Source organism: Esox lucius, chromosome 8, assembly GCF_011004845.1.
Source record: "Esox lucius isolate fEsoLuc1 chromosome 8, fEsoLuc1.pri, whole genome shotgun sequence".
NCBI lineage: Eukaryota > Metazoa > Chordata > Actinopteri > Esociformes > Esocidae > Esox > Esox lucius.
Window position 1 is genome coordinate 16326492 of NC_047576.1, and position 22512 is coordinate 16349003.

Genomic DNA, 22512 nt, shown 5'->3' on the forward strand with positions numbered 1-22512 from the left:
ACAGAAGAAAAGAGAGAGAGAGGTTAGGGGACAGGGTGATAATATGGAAATAATATAGCTTGGATTCCTTGTTTTGACCAACACTTGCACTCACACACAGACACGCACACAGAAACACAAGTACATGTGCGTAGATGCATACATACACGCAAACGTGAAGACTGACATAATAGTATATATTGTACATACACACACTCTCTTTCACACACATCACACGAAGACATGCATGCCTATGTGTGTGCACGTACACACACACACACAATTCCTAAATGAACAATTGTGTGCAATTTTGATCATAGTCCAAAGTTTGTATTTATGCCAGTGCTTACTGGACTGCATTTCACCTTTCATTCATTTTTCCTTTTCCAGGTATCGGAAACGTAAGGAAAACTGTAAAATTAAGACTACTCAGGACCTCACAAGTAGACAGCTTGAGAGAAAAAAAATTAAATGGAGGAAAAATTCAGCAAAATATTACAGGAAAAGAAAGCAAGAGCAAGCACTTCTAGATCTAACCCCAGCATCTTCATTAAGTGAGGCAGAACATTCCTTTTCAAATGAAGAAACTAACAGAGAGGAACCGGACACAAATAATGAAAATCTGAACAGAACACCAGCAGAAGAAAGTTTAGACCTGACAGGGTCAATGGAGGCATCCACCCCCCAGAGTACAGGTACAAAGCACTCGTTCCAGTGGTTTGTTTTAGTTGTTTTACCAACTCATAACTTAAGTTGCTGCTATTCAAGTTCATCACATGAAATTATTCTCAGAAAAAAGTTGGTTGAATGTCAGGACCAACGTTTTTTTTTAGCTAAACTGAACAAATTCTACAAGAGCACATGATGCTGTTACATTTAAATGTTTCACATGATGGTATGTTACATTGAAAAAGTTCTCATGAACACATGATTATCTTATACTAGAATGATAATATTTATACTAATGGTTGTATATTTGTTAGTGCTACAGTGTAGGCTAAATGACATGATTCTTTATGACTGTAACTTGTATACACAACACTTGTTAACACAAGGCATGGTACGGTGATGATTACGATAAATGAGAAAATGAAACACTGTTTATGAAATAAATATTATTTAAAAAATTGTGTGTTTTAAATATGTAAAATAGAGTAAGGCATCAAACCCCTTTGTCAAGAGTGAATGTATTGAACTAAATCTCATATCCGAAAAATGTATCCTCATTACTGAAATGGCATTCTCATTACCGCAACATTTTTTTTACAAATTAAGTAGTCATTAGATAATCATATTTTGTTTTAAAATGTATATACATATTATACAACACTACTTATTTAAGGTCTGTTACATAAAGAATGTGTATGTTATCTTTTAGTAAAACTATTTTTTTTTTTATTGCTTTGAAAATGAGTAATTAGAGTCTTCTTTAACATTAGCCAAAAAAAACATTTTTAACCAAATATTTAATGTAATGTCATGTTGCGGTAATGATAACATTTTATGGACTTCATCTAAAAATGTAAATATCTTTTTTTTGTCTTATGAAAATAATGGTTATAGTACATTCAGACCGTAATCTTATATGTGCAAAAAGAAAATTGGCTACTAGGGCATTTTAAAAATTCTAATACTGGACTTCTTCAAAATCAGGATTTCGTGAGAATCACCCAGCTACAGTGAGGGTCCTTGGATTGATGCTTCTAATACCAAGTCCTAACTGACATCAGCATTACACAACAGGATCCAGAATTTGTAATTTTTTGACATCACCTACAGTTCCCACTGGATCAGCTTTTTTTGTTGTTATTGACAAATCAGATGTATTTATATAACACATTTCTCACATTAAATTCAGTTCCAAGTACAAAAAGAATGGAAAAGAGTTTCTTTACATAGCCATGATATAGTGTAAAGGAAATTAAGTAGAAACTATGGTTGAAATCGCTATGGTCATCTGCTACAATTGCCCGTATGTGACATGGACTGATGTCGTTCTGAACTCTACTGTTGTACTTCACTGTTACTGTAATTATTGTGGCTGCATCAGTTAGCTGTCGCAATTGTTTCAATTCTCCTACATCTCTTATCAAACAGCTGTTTTTGCCCATGTTAATTCAGTTTAATTTCTGCAACATTTGGGTGCTTTGTTCAGGTAGTGACAGGTCACAAGTTGAGTCTGGTCATCATCAACTGAAGATGGATCCAGTTGAACGTTATGGAGGATATGAAAGCGGCAGACAGCCAGAAAAGGTTTTTGTGTGTTAATCCTAATTGTAGGCATTTTTCAAAATGAAAAATATATCAGTTGATTAAAATGATTTTGGTTTTTCTAACTCCAACCATGATCTGTTCTAGAATCAGTCATTGCATTGGTGCGAGGTTAAAGAGGAGGCTGAAGAATGTGCAATTCAGCAGAGCCAAAGGTCATCTGTGTCACTACGAGTTGAATCATCCCAGGCAAGTCTTAGTCACTTAAATAAATTGAAATAAACAGCTGCATTATATAAACATAGATCAAAAAAACACAGGTTCTTCTGGAACCAGACTGGTTCATTATTTAGTCTTAAAGGTTTACACAGTGGAATTACATTTTGATATCTTCCTAATTGACATTCAATTGCTCTACAGTATGGGCCAACCCAGTCTGTATCACACAAGTTCCACAGGTGGAATTTGCATGTGATGTAGATCCTCTGTTGAATCATGTTTTCTGTATCAGGTGCTGCCTTCACCAGTACTAGTCAAAGAGGAGTCTGAAGAAACCTCCCTTCAGCCAGAAGATAAAGAGAAATCCTTAATTACTGTGAAGAAGGAAGAGAATGAAGACTGGTTAAAGTCAGATGATGAGGATGTTGTGAAAGTGACTGTGCCTTGGGAGGCATTGGAAACATCACCAACATCATCAGGCTCAGATACAGAGGACAGTGAGATGGAAGGTGATGCAGTCCAGGTGAGTTCAATGGTTTAAAGATATCACGTACAGTGGGGAGAACAAGTATTTGATACACGGCCGATTTTGCAGGTTTTCCCACTTACAAAGCATGTAGATGTCTGTCATTTTTATCATAGGTACTCTTCAACTGTGAGTGACGGAATCTAAAACAAAAATCCAGAAAATCACATTGTATGATTTTAAGTAATTAATTTGCATTTTATTGCATGACATAAGTATTTGATACATCAGAAAAGCAGAACTTAATATTTGGTACAGAAACCTTTGTTTGCAATTACAGAGATCATACGTTTCTTGTAGTACTTGACCAGGTTTGCACACACTGCAGCCGGGATTTTGGCCCACTCCTCCATACAGACCATCTCCAGATCCTTCAGGTTTCGGGGTGTGGAATCTGAGCATTAACAATTACAATGTGAATGTACGTTTCATTGTAGGTGAATGTGCCTAGATAATGAGAACAACAGAAACCTCTCTGTTTAGATTCTCTCTCTGTAGGTTGCGCTCTACTAACCCTAGGAATGTTTACATTGACCATTTGGCATGGGGCTTACTGTCTTGGAAACCTGATATTTGCTAGGTAGACACACCCTTCAATGTATATATCAGCTTGTAACCAACATTACAGTGAGAAGAGATTGAGTTAGATGAGATTGAGGTTGTTTAAGGAAGACCAGGTCCGTAACATCATGAACAAGACGTTCTAATGCAGCAATAAATAATATAATTTCTCTCTCCATTGACAAATGGGTATGCGATAATTATTACAACCACTATACGAAACACCCGATTTCTAACAGGGGCTGTTTCTGGGCAATACGGACTTTCAGCTCCATCCAAATATTTTCTATTGGGTTCAGGTCTGGAGACTGGCTTGAGATGCTTCTCACTCCTTAGTTGCCCTGGCTGTGTGTTTTCGGATCGTTGTCATGCTGGAAGACCCAGCCACGACCCATCTTCAATGCTCTTACTGAGGGAAGGAGGTTGTTGGCCAAGATCTCGCGATACATGGCCCCATCCATCCTCCCCTCAATACGGTGCAGTCTTCCTGTCCCCTTTGCAGAAAAGCATCCCCAAAGAATGATGTTTCCACCTCCATGCTTCACGGTTGGGATGGTGTTCTTGGGGTTGTACTCATCCTTCTTCTTCCTCGGCAAGTGGAGTTTAGACCAAAAAGCTCTATTTTGGTCTCATCAGACCACATGACCTTCTCCTATTCCTCCTCTGGGTCATCCAGATGGTCATTGGCAAACTTCAGATGGGCCTGGACATGTGCTGGCTTGAGCAGGGGGACATTTTGTGCGCTGCAGGATTTTAATCTATGACGGCGTAGTGTGTTACTAATGGTTTTCTTTGAGACTGTGCTCCCAGCTCTCTTCAGGTCATTGACCAGATCCTGCCGTGTAGTTCTGGGCTGATCCCTCACCTTCCTCATGATCATTGATGCCCCACGAGTTGAGATCTTTCATGGAGCCCCAGACCGAGGGAGATTGACCGTCATCTTGAACTTCTTCCATTTTCTAATAATTGCGCCAACAGTTGTTGCCTTCTCACCAAGCTGCTTGCCCATTGTCCTGTAGCCCATCCCAGCCTTGTGCAGGTCTACAATTTTATCCTTGATGTCCTTACACAACTCTCTGGTCTTGGCCATTGCGGAGAGGTTGGAGTCTGTTTGATTGAGTGTATGGACAGGTGTATTTTATACAGGTGATCAAATACTTATCTCATGCAATAAAATTCAAATTAATTATAAAAAAATCATACAATGTGATAAAAATTACAGACCTCTACCTGCTTTGTAAGTAGGAAAACCTGCAAAATCGGCATTGTATCAAATACTTGTTCTCCCCACTGTAAATAGCAACACTTATGTTTTGTGGGGATAGTGTCTTTTGTTCTTGCCTAAGTATTCTGACTTAACCCTTGTATGGTGTTCCGGTCTGTGGTACACGTTTAAATTTTTTAGGTCTTGCGTACTTTCGCTCTGTCCTCCTCCTGTGTGAGTGTCTGTGTGCGTGAGTGTGTGTGAGTTTTGTGTTTCTGCCCCTGCCGTTCCAGCACAAGGTTGCAAAATTGTTGCAAATTTCAAGCACCAACACTGTTGCTCACATTCCGTACATTCTACACTCTGTCTTGCGGGAACCATTCTTTATTTTCTCAACCTCTATCCCAGCTACAAATTGGGGGCGGGACACAATAAATATAGCTTTGCCAGTGTGGTTCCTAATCACAACTGATCAAGATGGCCAAAAGATTCTCTGTTCAGTGGGCCTTGCAGTTGATTTTGGAAAATATGAGGATGTAGATGTAGTCTTCTTTTTAGCTTTTCATCCCAGATTCCATCCAGAATATTGTTCTGGATTGCATTAATTTAGAAGGAAGTGTGTTTTTGGAGAGAGGTGGAAGGAGATGGACCAAACCCATTTACATGCCTACTTTGGGGTTCTTATCCTTGCTGGAGTTTTCAGGTCCCAAGGGGAATCCACAGAATCCCTGTGGGATGCAGAAACTGGTAGAGAACTTTTCCATGCAACAATGTCTCTGGAAAACTTCCACATAATTTCCAGGATTATCCGCTTTGATAACCGAGATGACAGACCAGCTCGATGGCAGAAAGACAAGCTAGCTGCCATCAGGACAGTGTGGGACAACTGGGTGCACCGCCTCCCCGTTTTACAACCCTGGGCATAATGTCACCACTGATGAGCAGCTGATGCCATTTAGGGGCTGCTGCCCCTTTAGGCAGTATATACCATCTAAACCTGCAAAATATGGTATAAAGATCTGGGCTGCCTGTGATGCCACTTCCTCATATGCTTGGAACTTACAAGTCTGCACAAGGACACCTGATGGAGGAGCCCCTGAGAAAAATCAAGGAATGAGAGTTGTCCTGGACATGACCCAGGGACTCAGTGGACACAATATCACATGCAACAATTGTTTTACCTCGCACAAGCTGGGACAGGAGCTCCTAAAGAGGAAGCTGATCATGGTGGGAACGATACGGGAAAAACAGGTCTGAGCTCCCACCTCAACTGACCATGGTGGGAACAATACGGAAAAAACAGGTCTGGCAAGCAGCATCGAAAACCAGAGATCATCATGGATTATAATGCCACAAAAGGAGGGCTGGTGACTGCCTAAAGCTGCATAAGGAGGACCCTACGCTGGCCTGGCCACTGGTGATATTCTTTGACATATTGGACATCTCAGTGTACAACGCCTTTGTCACCTGGATGGCACTGAACCAAGAGTGGAACAGAGGGACGCTTCAAAGGAGACGCCTCTTTCTCGAGGAACTGGAAAAGGCACTGGTGAGACCTCAAATCCAGAGAAGACAACATGTTCCAAGAACCCCGGCCTCTGCAGCCAGGAGGTGAATGCTGGTGCCCCATCCACCTGACCCACAGAACCACCATCTGCAGCCGTCATGAGGAGGATTCAGTAGGAGAATGCTGGTGCCCCATCCAGCCGACCTACAGAACCACCATCTGCAGCCATCATGAGGAGGATTCAGGAGATGAATGCTGGTGCCCCATCCACCCGACCTACAGAACCACCATCTGCAGCCATCATGAGGAGGATTCAGGAGATGAATGCTGGTGCCCCATCCACCCGACCTACAGAACCACCATCTGCAGAGCCTGAAGTGTGTGATGCAGTTGCAGTGTATGTCTGGCACTCATGCCTTGCTAGAGAGGGAGGTGTTAGTAAAATTCCTGATCTTTTCATTATTCTAGGTTGCAGCAAGCAGCAACAAAAAGAAGCGCTGCGAAGTGTGTGGACCCAAGAAGGACAGAAAAACACAATATACATGCATCAAGTGCAAGAAGTACATATGCAACACACACACCGTAAAACTCTGCCCCTCATGTGTTGTGTAGGCTGGTATGAAAAGGCAATGTGTTCAATGCGGCTGATGTGTTGTCTTGACTGACATGGTTACTCTATGTGTTGAGCTTGTTGTGTAAACTGACCTGAATGGGTTACATTTCTAATCAAGTTCAAATAAAAATCAATAGTTATGAAAAATCTTGCTTCATTTGTAAAATAGTTATTTTCCGCTCATATCTTGATTATAATTGATTTTCTTTTTATTACATTTTATAAAAAAAGAAACAAAAAACAAGTAGCACTTTAATTCATAAATGTGATCTAACAAAGGTAAAGGGCAAATATTAACCATATATGCTATTTATATTTATACATCTGAGTATTTTAACATAAAATGTTTTGATTGTGTTGGATTAAAAATCAAAAAATGCAGCGGGTCCACCAGACCCACGAACACTGGCTGAATAACAGAAATGTGAACACCACACAAGGGTTAATATCAATTGTGTGGTAGTAATGGTTTACAAATGGTACATAGAAATTGTTTTCTGTTTGATATCAATAACACATTTTTAAATTTTTTGTTCCTTGGATGTAAATGTTATTTCCTAATTGCCTATGCATCAAAGGTATTGTAAATGGCAATTATTTACCACAGACTTTACTTATGTGACCAGGACAATGATATTTTGAAACCTATTTTCCAGAATGTTCCAGATACATTCAGTGCTGCGTAAACTTGGAGTAACTTCTAGAACTTTCACGTAACAGGGGCCTTAAGCCCACCAGTTCAATTTAGTTCCAACTGCCTAAGTGGATACATATCTGCATTTTTCTGAGATGCCATCAAGAGGCTGCAAGCATCCGGCAGACGTATTTTGCTATGTCTGTGGCCAATTTATCAAGACGAGCCAAAAAGTACTCCATGGAAGCGTGTACTAAAATGTGTGATGCCTGTTGGAGATCAAGACAAACCCTGGGCACCTCATTTCACCTACGAGCACTGCAAAAAAAAACTCTGGAAGGTAAGATGGACAACAGTTGCTCGGAATTATGTTACAAAATGTGTTAATGTTTAATTTTGTTATTGAAAAAAAACATGAAAAATGTGGCGGGAATCTTTTACACATTAGTCATGGGTGAAATTTATTTTTGTAGGATGGTTGTTGGCTGAAATTGCGCAAGTTGCGGATCAGAGGAAGCATCACAAACCTTTTTCCAGCTTCTTCACCACTCAAGATGGGCTCTGCTTCTGTCACAATGTGATGAGTCCGAGGCAATCAGAATCGCCTGTCACCAGAATGAGTGCACTCTTCGTTGACTGCTCATCCAGGAGACTCAAAGACATGCTGCTCCATAATGGTAACAAGTACCCAGTCTCTTCCCCTGGCTCACTGAACCTAAAAGAGGATTACAACAGCATCAAGACCTTGCTGGATGCCTTGAAGTATGATGAGTACAGCTGGGAGGTCATAGGAGACTTAAATGGTGGCATTCAAAAAGGATGGGTCTCCAATGCGGTTTTACCTGAGTTTCCCTGTCATCTTTGCCTTTGGGACACCAAGGCGCACTACCACAGGTGGGACTGGCCACAGTGGACGGAGTTCTCTGTGGGGAGGAACAACATCAAGTGGGAGCAACTGGGGGACCCCTGGAAGGTGCTGATGCCACCACGGCACATCAAATTGGGCCTTATGAAACAATTTGTCAGAGCTCTACATAAGGAGTCGGCAGCATTCAATTACCTTCTAGATATCTTCCCTGAGCTTTTTGAGGCAAAGGTCAAAGCCGGTGTCTTCGTCGGACCACAGATAAAGAAGATCCTGGTGTGCAGTGAATTCCCCAAGAAGCTCACTAGTAAGGAGAAAGAGGCTTGGAACAGCTTTTTACAGTGGTTTGGGGCTTCCTGGGAAATCATAAGGCCGAAAACTGTGGAGCTTGTTGAGACTGGTGAGGAACTACAGCACAATGGGCTAAAGTTCATATCCTTGATGCTCATCTTGGTCAATTCAACAAGGATATGGGAGCGTACTCAGCGAGTGCTTCCACCAAGATATACTGGACTTTGAACGCCGCTACCAAGGACAGTATAACGAAAACATGATGGGAGACGACATTTGGGGAGCTGATTCGTGGAAGTGATTTACAGTATAATCATAAATCTCAAAAAACTACTCCTTGTAGTCATTTTTGTATTACTTCAGTATAAATACATCATTTGGATTCATGTTTTTTTTTTTTTTTATGTGAACGAAAAGACACATTCACCAATGTTTTCTCATTGGATATAGGTACATTTCAAAATATCACTGTCCTGGTCACAAAAGAAAGTTTGCGGGGAATAATAGCCATTTTCTATACTTTTTAGGCACAATCAATTATGAAATAACACTTACTACCCAGGAACAAAAATTGTGTTACATAGTGTATTTTATTTTCAAACAATGAAAATGAGCAGATACAAGCTTGATGGCTGACCTAGTTACTATTCAGCTAATTCTAGGGAAACTAATGTTTGACTGAACTGAGTCTCTCTTTCACAGGAATGTGAAAACCATGGGTGTGTGATTGAAGATTGCAGCAGGACTTCATTGGATCCAGGGTCAACAGGGGATGCAGATGACAAAGCTAATCCTGTTGATATACGTGAGTAACATTTCACAAGTGGACATTTTTCTTTTACTGGCTGGCTCAGCTGATTACATTATCAGATAACAGTAATTTCAAGCTGATGCAGTCAAACTCTACCACTGTTACAATGTTCAAATTAGGTCAAGGGCTTCTCCCCAGAGAATCCTCAAGCGCACCTGATGATAAATTTTTTTACAAAGTTAAATTGCAGTTAATGTTATACCTTTTTCTCCTTCCTTTAGGTAACTCTAAAGGGGTTTCTTCCTTCTACCTGTGCCCCCATTGTACCCTTGGATTCACCATAGAACGCTTTTTCCATGGTCACCTTAAGAGGGCCCACCCTGAAGAGTACAATTCAATGCTGAAGTCTGGTAAAATCATTGAAAGAAAGGTGTGTCCACAGCTGCCCCCTGCCACATGTCCACAGTGTGGCAAAAGCTTTTCTAGTAAATATATGGAGACACATCTGAGGACTCACACTGGAGAGAAACCTTATCATTGTGGAGATTGTGGAAGAAGTTTCAGCTTCGCTAGTTCACTTAAAAAACATAAAGGAAGATGTGGGAAAGGAAAAACCCATCTGATCGGCCATGAAGTGATACCCATAGGTGAGAGACCATATAAATGCTCTCAGTGTGAAAAAGGGTATCGAAGATTAGATCATTTAAAAAAACATAAAATGACACACAATAAGGATAAGCCCTATGGTTGCCTCGAATGTAAGAAGTCATTCTACCACCCGGAATCTCTAAAAAGGCATCAAATGACCCACTCTGAAGATAAGCCCTATAGTTGTCTCAAGTGTAACAAGTCATTCATCCGGCCGGGTGAATTGAAAGCTCACCAGAGAATCCACACAGGAGAGAAGCCTTATCAGTGCTCTCAGTGTGATCGATGTTTTGGCTTTTCCAGAGAACTTAAGAGACATCGTTGGTCTCACACTAGTGAGAGACCACATAAATGCTATGAATGTGGTAAGGGATTCATAGAACTAACCCAACTGACCATACATGAAATGATCCACACAGGAGAGAGGCCATATAAATGTTCGCAGTGTGATAAAGGTTTTCAAACACCAGGCCATCTAAAAAGACATCAACTGACTCACCCTAGTGAGAGACCATATAAATGCTCTGAGTGTGGAAAAGGATTCATAGAACTAACCAAACTGACCAGACATGAAATGATCCACACTGGAGAGAGACCATATACATGCACTCACTGTGGAAAAGGGTTCCGAAGACCAGACCATCTTAAAAAACATCAAAAGACTCACAATTAAGAGAGGTCCTTAAGTTGCCTATTGTGTAAGAGGCAATTTGGCCAGGCAGAAGCTGGCCAAACCTATACAGAAGAAAGGCTTATCAGAGCTCTCGGTATGGGGCTTTTAAGAAGGGTTAAAGTTCATCAATAAGACAGGCGAGGAGAGTGAGCAGATACCCAAATGTGCTTGTTTTAGATGCCCTTTGTGTGTGTTTGGGGGGGGGGGGGGGGGTCATATTTGGGGAATAACCAATTTTTGTGGACATTGCCATTGATGTTATTTGCCATTTTAAAGTCAGCTGGGTTCAAACATCTTTGGCTCCTCCTTATTATCCTATTGGTGCCCGTTGTGAAGAAAATGTACTACATTACAATACACATGCTGCCATTGCAAAACCCACAGGACATGTTTGTTCTGGAAAAAAGAACATAAATTTGGCTAGGATCCTGGGTTGAAGAATTAACACTACATGCAGTGCCAAAGTTTTAATTATTATTTTTCACACCCACTTGTCTACACACCATACTTTTTGGGAGATTATTTTTTTCCATAGGAAGGGAAAGTATATATTTAAATAACAAAACTGAAATTTCATAATGGGATAAATCTGCATTTCTCCTGAGTTATTACTGTTAGAAGCACCCAGTAATTGCAGCTGTGTTTGTTTGTATAGGTCTCCACCAAAAGTCTTTACAAAACTGTTCACGCTCGGTCAACTTCAGTTGGGGCTCTAATTGGGCCATTCAAGGACCTTGACTTTTTATTCCTCAACCACTCCACTGTTGCTTTGTGTTTTAGTTGTTGTTATGCCAAAAGGAACTTCCATTCCAGTCACAGCTTTCTTGCAAAGGGGAGCAGGTATACCTCAATAATCTTTCAAAACACAGCTCCATTTATTTTCTCTTCATCACTGACATTATTATGGTGGCACCCCCATCCTTTATAGTAGCAATGGTGTTCTTGGGCTAATGTGCATTGTTGGGTTTGTGAAAAACAGCACATCATCCCAAGAACATGCTATAGCATACTACTTCAATAATAGCTTCCGTCTTGTCATGCTACCATACAGGCCAGATTTGTGCAGTGCAGGGATATGTTGTCACATGCACATTAACCAGGCTTAGCAATAAATCCTGGAGTGCTGTCGAGGTTGCCATTGGCCTTTAGCTAGCCTCCTACTAGCTTAGTCATCAGTTTGGAGGGACCACCTGATCTATGCCAGTGTTTTGGTGGCGCCATACATCTTCCACGTCAGCGGATTTATCCTGAACTCAAGTGAATCACTACAAATTCACCTAGACAGATTGAATTGTGATTTTGTGATTGGTTACATATGAGCTGATTTAGGATTGCAATTACAATGCATGAATACTTATCAAACTATGTATCAGTTTTGTATTTTTTCATCTAATTTTTATTTTGCAATAATATAAGTCTGTTTAGAAATATGTAGTTGGGTGGGTAGAGAATCCTAATTTAAGTCCATGAAACTGAGGCACTGACAATAAATGTGGATAAGGTTCAAGCGGGTATATACTTTCAATAGGCAATGTATGTATATAAATCTTAACAACCAGAAAATACCCCCAAGACTTGAGAATACATTTTCTTCCTTTTTTATGTTATCCTGGAATTTTACTTTAGTACAATTTCAGCAGTACTGAAAGAAGTTGAGTCATCCTGAATTACAATAGTTAATCAAATAGGCAGTCTTGTTTTCCAAATAAAAAGTTCAATCATTAACGTAAATGGGATAGTTTATTACGAAATGGTACAGTGGTGTTCTTCCTCAGTAAGCATTATATGGACAAAGTATGACTGGAATACATGGTTTGGTATAGTTTCCCTAGCATTATTTTAAATGCTAGCATGTAAGCATTTCTGCCACAAATCCCTACCAAGTCCAGATAACCATATTTGCATGTTTATTGCATCACATCCTATTTATCCAGATATACACTCACCTAAAGGATTATTAGGAACACCTGTTCAATTTCTCATTAATGCAATTATCTAATCAACCAATCACATGGCAGTTGCTTCAATGCATTTAGGAGTGTGGTCCTGGTCAAGACAATCTCCTGAACTCCAAACTGAATGTCAGAATGGGAAAGAAAGGTGATTTAAGCAATTTTGAGCCTGGCATGGTTGTTGGTGCCAGACGGGCCGCTCTGAGTATTTCTCAATCTGCTCAGTTACTGGGATTTTCACGCACAACCATTTCTAGGGTTTACAAAAAATGGTGTGAAAAGGGAAAAACATCCAGTATGCGGCAGTCCTGTGGGCGGAAATGCCTTGTTGATGCTAGAGGTCAGAGGAGAATGGGCCGACTGATTCAAGCTGATAGAAGAGCAACTTTGACTGAAATAACCACTTGTTACAACCGAGGTATGCAGCAAAGCATTTGTGAAGCCACAACACGCACAACCTTCAGGCGGATGGGCTACAACAGCACAAGACCCCACTGGGTACCACTCATCTCCACTACAAATAGGAAAAGAGGCTACAATTTGCACGAGCTAACCAAAATTAGACAGTTGAAGACTGGAAGAATGTTGCCTGGTCTGATGAGTCTCGATTTCTGTTGAGACATTCAGATGGTAGAGTCAGAATTTGGCGTAAACAGAATGAGAACATGGATCCATCATGCCTTGTTACCACTGTGCAGGCTGCTGGTGGTGGTGCCAATTTAGGCCCCTTAGTGCCAATTGGGCATGGTTTAAATGCCACGGCCTACCTGAGCATTGTTTCTGACCATGTCCATCCCTTTATGACCACCATGTACCCATCCTCTGATGGCTACTTCCAGCAGGATAATGCACCATGTCACAAAGCTTGAATCATTTCAAATTGGTTTCTTGAACATGACAATGAGTTCACTGTACTGAAATGGCCCCCACAGTCACCAGATCTCAACCCAATAGAGCATCTTTGGGATGTGGTGGAACGGGAGCTTCGTACCCTGGATGTGCATCCCACAAATCTCCATCAACTGCAAGATGCTATCCTATCAATATGGGCCAACATTTCTAAAGAATGCTTTCAGCACCTTGTTGAATCAATGCCACGTAGAATTAAGGCAGTTCTGAAGGCGAAAGGGGGTCAAACAATGTATTAGTATGGTGTTCCTAATAATCCTTTAGGTGAGTGTATATGAAGCTCAACAAAGGCCCTTAGAGTGGATTTTAATATGGCATGCATACAATTATAATATATGACCCATGATCATGTGGAATTTGTGAAATAAATCCCATTCAAGTAATGGTACCAATATAAGCGGTATTCATGCATTATATTCAAATCCAAAAGGGCATTTGTTAAGCCTCAATTTCTGATACTTTTGGAAAATGTAGATATGTCGTGCATAAAAAAGTCTTGACTTGGATATGATTTGTGCCAGGAATACTATAATGTGAGCATGGACTGTTTACAAGGTAAGGACACCAATGGGCCTTTTTGTTATCTTTGTCAACTATCATTTATCCATTCACATTATCCACCTCTCAGTGTGGAGGCAATATTTTGGAACTGCACTGCTCAAAGAAATTAAGGGAGCATTTAAATTGCACATCGGGTCTCGAATTAAATGTGTTAAAGATCGAAATCTGTACTGTACATTGTGTAGATTGTTGAGAACAAAATGAGGTTACAACGATCAATGGAAAACCAAATCACAGACCAATTGAGGGCTGGATTCAAACTCACACCGAAAATCTAAGTAAACAATTGAAATCACAGGCTGTTCCAACCTGTATGCACTCCCGACAACATCTGGGTATTCTCCTGATGAGACTGTGGATGGTGTCTTGGGGGATCTCCCAAACCTGGATCAGGGCATCAGTGAGCTCCTGGACAGTCTGTGATTATCGGCGTCGGATACACAATACATAACGTCCCAGAGGTTCTCAATTGGATTCAGGTCTGGGGAACATGAGGGCCAGTCAGTGGCATCAATGCCTTCGTCATCCAGGAACTGCACACACTGGCCACATGAAGCAGGGCATTGTCCTGCACCAGGAGGAACCCAGGGCCCACTGCCCCAGCGTAAGGTCTGACGGTGTCTGAGAATTTCATCCTGGTACCTGCCAACAATACCCAGTACACTGATTGCTGTTAGCAGGTGGAGGTCTGTGCGACCCTCAAAGGATATGCCTCGCCAGACTAACACTGACCCACCGCCAAACCAGTCATGCTGAATTATGTTTCAGGCAGCATAACATTCACCCTGAAGTCTCCCGACTCTTCCACGTCTGTCATGTGCTGAATGTGAACCTGCTCTCATGTGATGAGAATGGGGAGCCAATGGTGGACCTGACAATTCTGGTGTTCTCTGGAAAATACCAGTTGAGTTGCATGGGGCTGAGCTGTGAGCATAGGTCCCACTATAGGACGTCAGGTCCTCATGCCACCCTCATGGAGTCTGTTTCTGACAGTTTGGTCAGAAACATGCAGACCGGTAGCCTGCTGGAGGCCATGTTTTAGTGCACCTCCTGTTCCTCCTCGCACAAAGGAGCAGATACTGGTCCTGTTGCTGGGTTGATGCCCTTCTATGCCCTGTCCAGCTCTCCTTATGTGATGTGGCCCATCTGGTATCTCCACCATGCTCTTGAAATATTATTGGGAGACGCAGCAAACCTTATTCCGATGGCATGTAAGGATGTGCCATCCTGGAGGAGCTGGCCTACCTATGCAACCCAAAGGTACTGCAGGTACCACCTCATGCTACCAATAGTGACGAGGACACTAGCAAAATGCTAAACTAGAGAAGAATCTGTCAGGAAGGATAAGGAGAGAGCAATTGTCTGTGGCCACCACCTACACAACCATTCCCTTTTTGTCTTGCTGTTTCCTCTCCAGTGCACCTGTTGTCACTTTAATTTGCACTAAAACAGGTTACATTGAATCACAATTGCTTATGCTTCCTAACTGGACAGATTGATATCCCTCTAGTTTAATTAACTTGGTGTTATACAGTGTTGATTACGTGTTCCCTTAATTTTGACACCTGATACATTCAGCTAATTTCATTAATCATGTCTGTCTTGTTTCAAAGTAGCTAAGCCAATATTCACCCACAGAAATTAGGTAAACTTTTAATAAACAGTTCCTCACATGCCATTAGTTAGGATTTTCTCATGTTTTATTTGTTTAAACTCCGTCTAGAAATCAAAATGCAAAATCCTCTTAATATTACCAACTCATTCTGTCATTTGATCCTCCCCTATTTCAATAATAACCAAAAATATTTTTGTGAACTCAAATAAGATTTAAGATTGCCACAATAATCCATCCACTTGACAGGTGTGGGATATAAAGAAGCTGTTTAAACAGCACGATCGTTACACAGGTGCATCTTGTATTAGGGAAAATAAAATGCCATTCTACAGGAATATCAGCTTTGTCACACAACACAATGTCACAGATGTTTTAATGGAGCTTGCAATTGACATGCTGACTGGAGACAATAATAATAATCTAACAGACCTTTTGCCAGAGACAATAATGTGAATCTACTGTAACACCCCTGTATATCATTATAGAGAATGTGGCGGTACATCCAGCAAGCCTCACAACTGAAGAACATGTCATTCCAAGACCTCTATATCCAGCTTTTTAACCTTTGGGATGGTCTCAGCTGAAACTGTGGATTTGCATAACTAACAAATATTTTCTGTGTCGGTGTGTGATTTTTACCCAGAATTTTCTCTCTCTAATTTTATGATGTCCAATCTTCAAATATTGCCTAGTCTTAATCTGGACAATGCCACAGCAGAGGTTTGGTGGTCAAAGATCGCCACATGCTTCTTCCAAGCATATCTCATCGAGCCAGTCCAATTCTTATTATGCTGCTCATTCAACCTGGAAACCTTCAGCTGATATATGCGTGCCAAGACTACACATTAACCTAATATACAACCACTGAATTTACAAGCACCCTTCCTTAATACAAGGAGTTGTGCAAGCGTGACATGGCACTGTCTGCTAGATGCTAAGCTAATAGAAATTTGAAATTGTTTAGCATTAGAGCATTTTGGTTTTCTATTTTGAATTGTGTTATGTCATGTTTGTGGGGTTATGTCAGTGCCTTCATAAATGGTGTGGAAAATGTATACATATTTTGTTAGAGGATGTATCAATCTAAACCTTCAGATCAGAATATCAACAAGTGTCATTTTATCTACTGTTTTTCTATGGGTCAAAACTAAGCTAATTTGCCTGAGATCAATAACAACTTTCATTTACTCTATTGAAACTTAACTTCACAATTGTTACATCAAAGCAGGCTTGACTTGGGGCTAAAGTAAGTGCAGGAACTGCCAAATCCCACAATTGATGTTCATCAAAATATACAGGTTAATAAGGCTTGTACTAATAAGACTTGCTCTTTTGCCAAAAAAGGAACCGGAGCGCTGTTTGCCTAAAATTAAAAAGTCCAAGTCAAGCACTGCACAAAGGTAAGGGTTACCTAGATAACAATAAATAAAAAGCTCCCGTGCCCAATGCACGTGAGAGGATTGCTGGCTGTGTTCACTTGTTCCTGACAAAACTCAGAGTTACGTCTGTGGCGAGGGAATCAAAAGAATGTCAGTTTAAGAAATACTAGCCGCTTAAACGATACAAATCCTGTTTCACATTCAATTAATAAAACCAGCATGCAAACTTAAATGAAAAAAATCCTGCTATTGTTCTGGAAGAAATAAACCTCAGTAAAATATTTAATGTAGGAAATATTTCATTTTGGGTTAGGGTTAAGTAAAAAATAAACGCATGTCATTATTAGCCACCCATATCAATACTACATGTTTTGAGAAGTTGTGCCAATGCAAAAATAATGTAGTGCCTTATGGAATACTTGACTGTAAAAAGCCTTTATACCCTCAATGATTTTCAATTCCTCAGCTTTGAGACACGTGGAAATGGCGGAGCGGAAAATTACCTATTGAGAATCATCAGCTGAATGCTTCTGGGTTAGATTGTTCAACATTATTTAAGAATTTTTGTTAACTGACTAAACTGTATGATTAATTTCCTATTATGCTCAGTAGGTGGCAGTAAAATAACGTATTTTGAAACTAGTATTTTGGTCTTTTCGATGTTCCGTATGTGCAACCTCAATAATATTCCTTCACCATTGTAGGTCTGCAGTAGCTAAATAGCAACAGGTAAATATTTCTACATTATTATTTATCTAAAGATTTTAGGCATATTGTAACGAAGGTCAAAAAAATTGTACTAGGCCTATTAACGGTTGCGTCAACTACGATTTTTATTTTATTCCAATACTTGAAATACGCTAACAAGTCTTATCACTGTGCCCTAGCCTTTAGGAGCTGATTGTTTTCGAAAAATGCCTATTTTTTTGTTTTGTTTTTAGGTTGAATGCTACAGAATCTCATGTTTTGACTTTAGACAAATCCATTAATACGAACCGTATTAGTGGATGCTATTATGATGTTTGGGTTTTGGGATTATTTTAAACGTCCAAAAAGCACTGAACTACAGTATATCTGCAGGCAATACGTATGGTGTTTACATACCCGGCTCGCGAGGTGTGCGGTTTACGCAAATACCGATGTTGAAGGTAACATCCGTTCCACATTGCAAGTCTCACATGCATGTCTGCGGAACGGGGAAAAGTAAGGAAAAATAACGAATGTAACATTTGTACGTTCATTTGTTAAGTACATTTTGTTAAAATAGTCAAGAGTAAGACTAGCAAAGTGTTACATGTTTAAAGCAAGCGTGCCTATTAAGCCCACGTACCATTTAAGCATCCCGCCATCTTTGAATTGAAATCAAAAAGAGAATATATTTTGATGTTTAAAGTATGTACCAAAATATACTGGTCACATCCATGTAACGTTTATGTAACATTGATGTGATTTAGTTATGGCTGTCCAAGTGTTACTATGTCCTGCTGGTCAATTTAGAAGTTGGAGAGAAACTTATTGAACGTCACTGTTTTCAATGTGGTGACTAACAAAAATACAGTTTGTTTTTGGTGTGCACCAACTGATTGATAATGTCGACAATTAAAGAACACATTATAGACCCATTATCACAAAAATAGGTGTAAGATGTCAGACTACACTGATGGAATGTCATGTACAACAGAAGTAATCTAAATTACTGGACCACTTTACATTGAAGAAGTAAAAGAGACATTTTGCTGGACAATGTACGAAGTATACTTGGGTCATGCATGAGCATGACTGTGATGCTCAGGCACCTGAAGAGAGAGCACGTAGCAATTATCACGGAGGAGTAAGCATGAAGCATGATACATTAAATCTAAGTGTTCCAGCTTCAGCTTTTTAGAGAGCACGTTGTAGTTAAGGTTCATAGCATGAGTTGTGTTTCTAGTGAGACATTATGAATCTCAAATCCATGGTTGAGTTGTGTATTAATAAACGTTTCAGTAGCACCACCAATTTGCTTGGCTACAGTACTTGTGCAGGTGTAGTTTGTTTACAGCTGAACAGCGCCTGTCAGCCAAGTATTCACTGTGTTACTGATAGATAGTGCCCTTTGTGATGAGTCCCCTATTTCTATAAAAAAAGAAATGGGCTAATTTGGAACAACCCTAAGCTTAATGACACACCTGGTACCCAGTCCAGCCTTTTCCCCTTTTTCAAAATCATGTAAAATGATAAAATTAGTGATAAAATTATGTATTAGAAATGTCTAAAGTTAGATGATGTGCTTAATAGGTACACAGTGTCCCTACATGCCAGATGGGTGAAATGAAAATCAGGTTTCAGCTGAAAGAAACATCTGACAAAAATTGGTCAATATCTAATTAATTTTACGTTTTGTAATGCTGGTTATTTTCAGCAAATGTACTATCAAAAATAATTCCATGTTCATGTCAGTTCATAAAATAACCATGTGTCAACATTGCAATGTTGCACAACCACAATATTTTTCCTTTCAATATGAAGCTAAATATAAAAATGTATCACATAATATGGATAGGTCTAAGCAATATAAATGTTTACACAAGCAGCCCAAACATTTTTCTGTAATTTTATCCAGAAGAGAATCCATCACACTTACCCCAATTTTTCAATCTGATTGGTCATACCTTTGAACCACTATCTGCTGCACCATAGCTGATTGTCAGATTACTATGTGACTATGTTTTCCAAACATTTAAAATGAGCAAAGAATTATAAATAAATAGTTGACATTTTTATCATCTTTGTTACGACATATTTCAGACTTATTTTGAATGACAGAATTCTAAAACATAATGATAAAAACATAGCTTGTACTTAAAAACTGTGTCCAGCACATGTAAACTTAAAGGGAAAAGTTGTGTTTATGTGCACTATGCAAAAAGCCATTTTGGTGGAAACACTCAGTCATGGTTGGAAAATCAGCATTTTCTTATGATTCTTCAATAGTCAATGTGAAAACCTGTTTCCAGTTGGATGGGAACCTATAGCTACCATTGTATTTTATTTGGGCATTTGTATAATATATCATTTGGGATGTTCATTTTTATTGACAGGTCACAAGTCTGATTGTCCTTTGCTGAAGATGGATCGATATGTGTGTTTTGTAAGTTAACCCACATTTTATGCATTCCATAAAGCTGCACTACGTAGGATTCTTTCAGTAAAAACAATTCTAACAGCGTTTTGCAGTTACTCACCAGGCAGAAAGCGGTTCTGCAACAATGCCCAATTAAGAATGAAGTACTAAATAATAAAATGGAAAAATAGAATTACCTGCACTAACTCAGGGTTTTTCCTGGTTGAAAATGTGTCCAAGTTGTTACCCCAACCCCCACTACCCTGTGCTCTACCGAATCCGGCCTCTTGAAAAAGAAAACTACTATAGTGGTAAATCTGCCTGTTGTCCATGTCCACTTGAGCAGCTAATGCACACTAAAATATCCTCCCTAATACAATACCAACCAAAAAGCAATCAATAAGTCTATTCTTAACATATTAACATATTATGTTACATATTTGATATATATATTTTTGAACTTATTTAGGATATTACCCTCTTGTTTTTGTGTTCTCTTCTGCCTGTCCCGGACTAGTACACATTTTATTGGATTTAAGTGCATCCAGCCTATAGATTCTCCCCAAAAACAATGGCTCCACAATGCTCCTAGCATAGAGAGCATATCTTTCCCGCTTCATTACGTCTGACCACCTGTAAACAGTTTGCCATTGAGCCTCAAAACATATTTTCTTAGAAGATCTAGGAATCACATAAAAATATGCTCATCAGCTTTATAATTGGTCACAGTCTGTATTGTTGTCTATTTTCATTGTTATACTATGTTCTTGTTCATTTGACTTGCATTAAAGCATCAGCTGTAGGCCTGTATATTACAGCCTTGTTGCATTGTTTTTTCCTCCATCCTTGGCACATCATTTATCCCCCTCTCTTGACTTCCTTCAGTTATAGGCTGCATGGCTGCTTGACTATTCATCCAGCATCCTCACGTTCCTATATTTATATTGTTGGTTACTTAAATATGTTAATTGTATACACTCACCTAAAGGATTATTAGAAACACCTGTTCAATTTCTCATTAATGCAATTATCTAATCAACCAATCACATGGCAGTAGCTTCAATGCATTTAGGGGTGTGGTCCTGGTCAAGACAATCTCCGGAACTCCAAACTGAATGTCAGAATGGGAAAGAAAGGTGATTTAAGCAATTTTGAGAGTGGCATGGTTGTTGGTGCCAGACGGGCCGGTCTAAGTATTTCACAATCTGCTCAGTTACTGGGATTTTCACACACAACCATTTCTAGAGTTTACAAAGAATGGGGTGAAAAGGGAAAAACATCCAGTATGCCACGGTCCTGTGGGCGAAAATGTCTTGTTGATGCTAGAGGTCAGAAGAGAATGGGCCGACTGATTCAAGCTGATAGAAGAGCAACTTTGACTGAAATAACCACTCGTTACAACCGAAGTATGCAGCAAAGCATTTGTGAAGCCACAACACGCACAACCTTCAGGCGGATGGGCTACAACAGCACAAGACCCCACTGGGTACCACTCATCTCCACTACAAATAGGAAAAGAGGCTACAATTTGCACAAGCTAACCAAAATGAGACAGTTGAAGACTGGAAGAATGTTGCCTGGTCTGATGAGTTTTGATTTCTGTTGAGACATTCAGATGGTAGAGTCAGAATTTGGCGTAAACAGAATGAGAACATGGATCCATCATGCCTTGTTACCACTGTGCAGGCTGCTGGTGGTGGTGCCAATTTAGGCCCCTTAGTGCCAATTGGGCATGGTTTAAATGCCACGGCCTACCTGAGCATTGTTTCTGACCATGTCCATCCCTTTATGACCACCATGTACCCATCCTCTGATGGCTACTTCCAGTAGGATAATGCACCATGTCACAAAGTTTGAATCATTTCAAATTGGTTTCTTGAACATGACAATGAGTTCACTGTACTGAAATGGCCCCCACCGTCACCAGATCTCAACCCAATAGAGCATCTTTGGGATGTGGTGGAACGGGAGCTTCGTACCCTGGATGTGCATCCCACAAATCTCCATCAACTGCAAGATGCTATCCTATCAATATGGGCCAACATTTCTAAAGAATGCGTTCAGCACCTTGTTGAATCAATGCCATGTAGAATTAAGGCAGTTCTGAAGGCGAAAGGGGGTCAAACACAGTATTAGTATGGTGTTCCTAATAATACTTTAGGTGAGTGTATTTTAACACTGTATATTGCGTATATAATGTTATTGGGGAGGAGTAGTCTACATAGCCTAATCTAATGTTATTTTCACCCAAAAATTTGTGATTCTACTTCACATCATCTGAAACTTTAACAAATGTTATGTGGAGTGGATG

At 39.9% G+C, this 22512-nt stretch overlaps 2 protein-coding genes across 2 annotated transcripts; both read left to right on the forward strand.

Annotated features, from left to right (window-relative positions):
* Positions 1-545: 545 nt before the first annotated feature.
* LOC105025908 lies at positions 546-9733 on the forward strand. The gene is made up of 7 exons (XM_034293973.1): positions 546-674; positions 2135-2232; positions 2338-2439; positions 2702-2932; positions 6676-6767; positions 9313-9415; positions 9643-9733. Exons 1-6 carry the CDS (start codon positions 647-649, stop codon positions 9335-9337), a joined length of 576 nt encoding a protein of 191 aa, XP_034149864.1. The 5' UTR covers positions 546-646; the 3' UTR covers positions 9338-9415; positions 9643-9733.
* Positions 7640-8898, forward strand: LOC117594834. The gene is made up of 2 exons (XM_034293971.1): positions 7640-7794; positions 7928-8898. Exons 1-2 carry the CDS (start codon positions 7653-7655, stop codon positions 8836-8838), a joined length of 1053 nt encoding a protein of 350 aa, XP_034149862.1. The 5' UTR covers positions 7640-7652; the 3' UTR covers positions 8839-8898.
* Positions 9734-22512: the final 12779 nt, after the last annotated feature.